The following is an 825-nucleotide window of genomic DNA, read 5'->3' as shown; positions in this document are numbered from 1 at the left end:
GTGTGAAATGAATATTTCAGCGGAAAACCTACTCGGGCGCAAAGACGATAGTTTTCTAGTTCCAATTCAATTAGCTACTAATGGATATTCAATTTCTACACACGCATTGATCGATACCGGAGCCAACGGACTCAGCTTTTTAAATTACGATCTCGCTATTCTACTTGCCAAACGATTCAACCTACATACGATTCCCCTGCCGAACAGCGTGCCAATTAAGGGCTACAATGGCCGCAAAGGAGGCGATATTACCCATGCAATCATACTAACCCTGATTATCGACCAACGAACGCAGAAGTTGCCTTTCCTGATCGTAGACCTCGGTCAGAACGACGTGATCCTTGGCAGAATGTGGTTGCAGGCTCACCAAGTCCTACCCGACTGCAGCCGTAACCGATTACTTTGGCCCGAAGCAATTACGCTGAGGGAGGAGGTTCAGGCTCGACAGAGCATCGCGCTACCCAAGGCAATCCTACAGAGACCCAAGGTGAACCCTGAGCACCAGAAAGATATGGTACGCAGGGATCGACAACTGGATCAAGAGAGCAACCATCAGAATCAAGATATATATATTCGCAAGAACAGGTTCAATACCCATCAGAAGAACACTGAACGAGCACTGTATCGCATGGAGCGGGCACTTAAGGAAGCCCGGAGCGACCCCGAACCAGCCCTAGAGCGACCCCCGAAGACTGCCAAAAAGGGTCTGCCAGAGATCGATATCTTCGCCATCAGCGGTTCGGCTTATCAGCTTCATCTCGGTAAATCAGATTGCTTCATTACCTCGCTAGCGCAGATTGACAAGATTATTGACGAGAAGAACTA

The 825-nt window shown here is 48.6% G+C and overlaps 1 protein-coding gene across 1 annotated transcript; it reads left to right on the top strand.

The window, feature by feature from the left end:
- Positions 1-349: 349 nt before the first annotated feature.
- KD926_006627 (retrovirus polyprotein) lies at positions 350-825 on the top strand (the record flags this gene model as incomplete). The annotated part of the gene is made up of 1 exon (XM_053095646.1): positions 350-825. A coding segment is annotated over one exon (476 nt), but the record flags the coding sequence as incomplete, so codon positions are not given.

This window comes from Aspergillus affinis (assembly GCF_023601865.1).
Source record: "Aspergillus affinis strain CMG 70 chromosome Unknown NODE_363_length_825_cov_261_645722, whole genome shotgun sequence".
Taxonomy (NCBI): Eukaryota; Fungi; Ascomycota; class Eurotiomycetes; order Eurotiales; family Aspergillaceae; genus Aspergillus; species Aspergillus affinis.
Note: the sequence above shows the minus strand (reverse complement) of the source record. Positions and strands in the feature narration are given on the sequence as shown.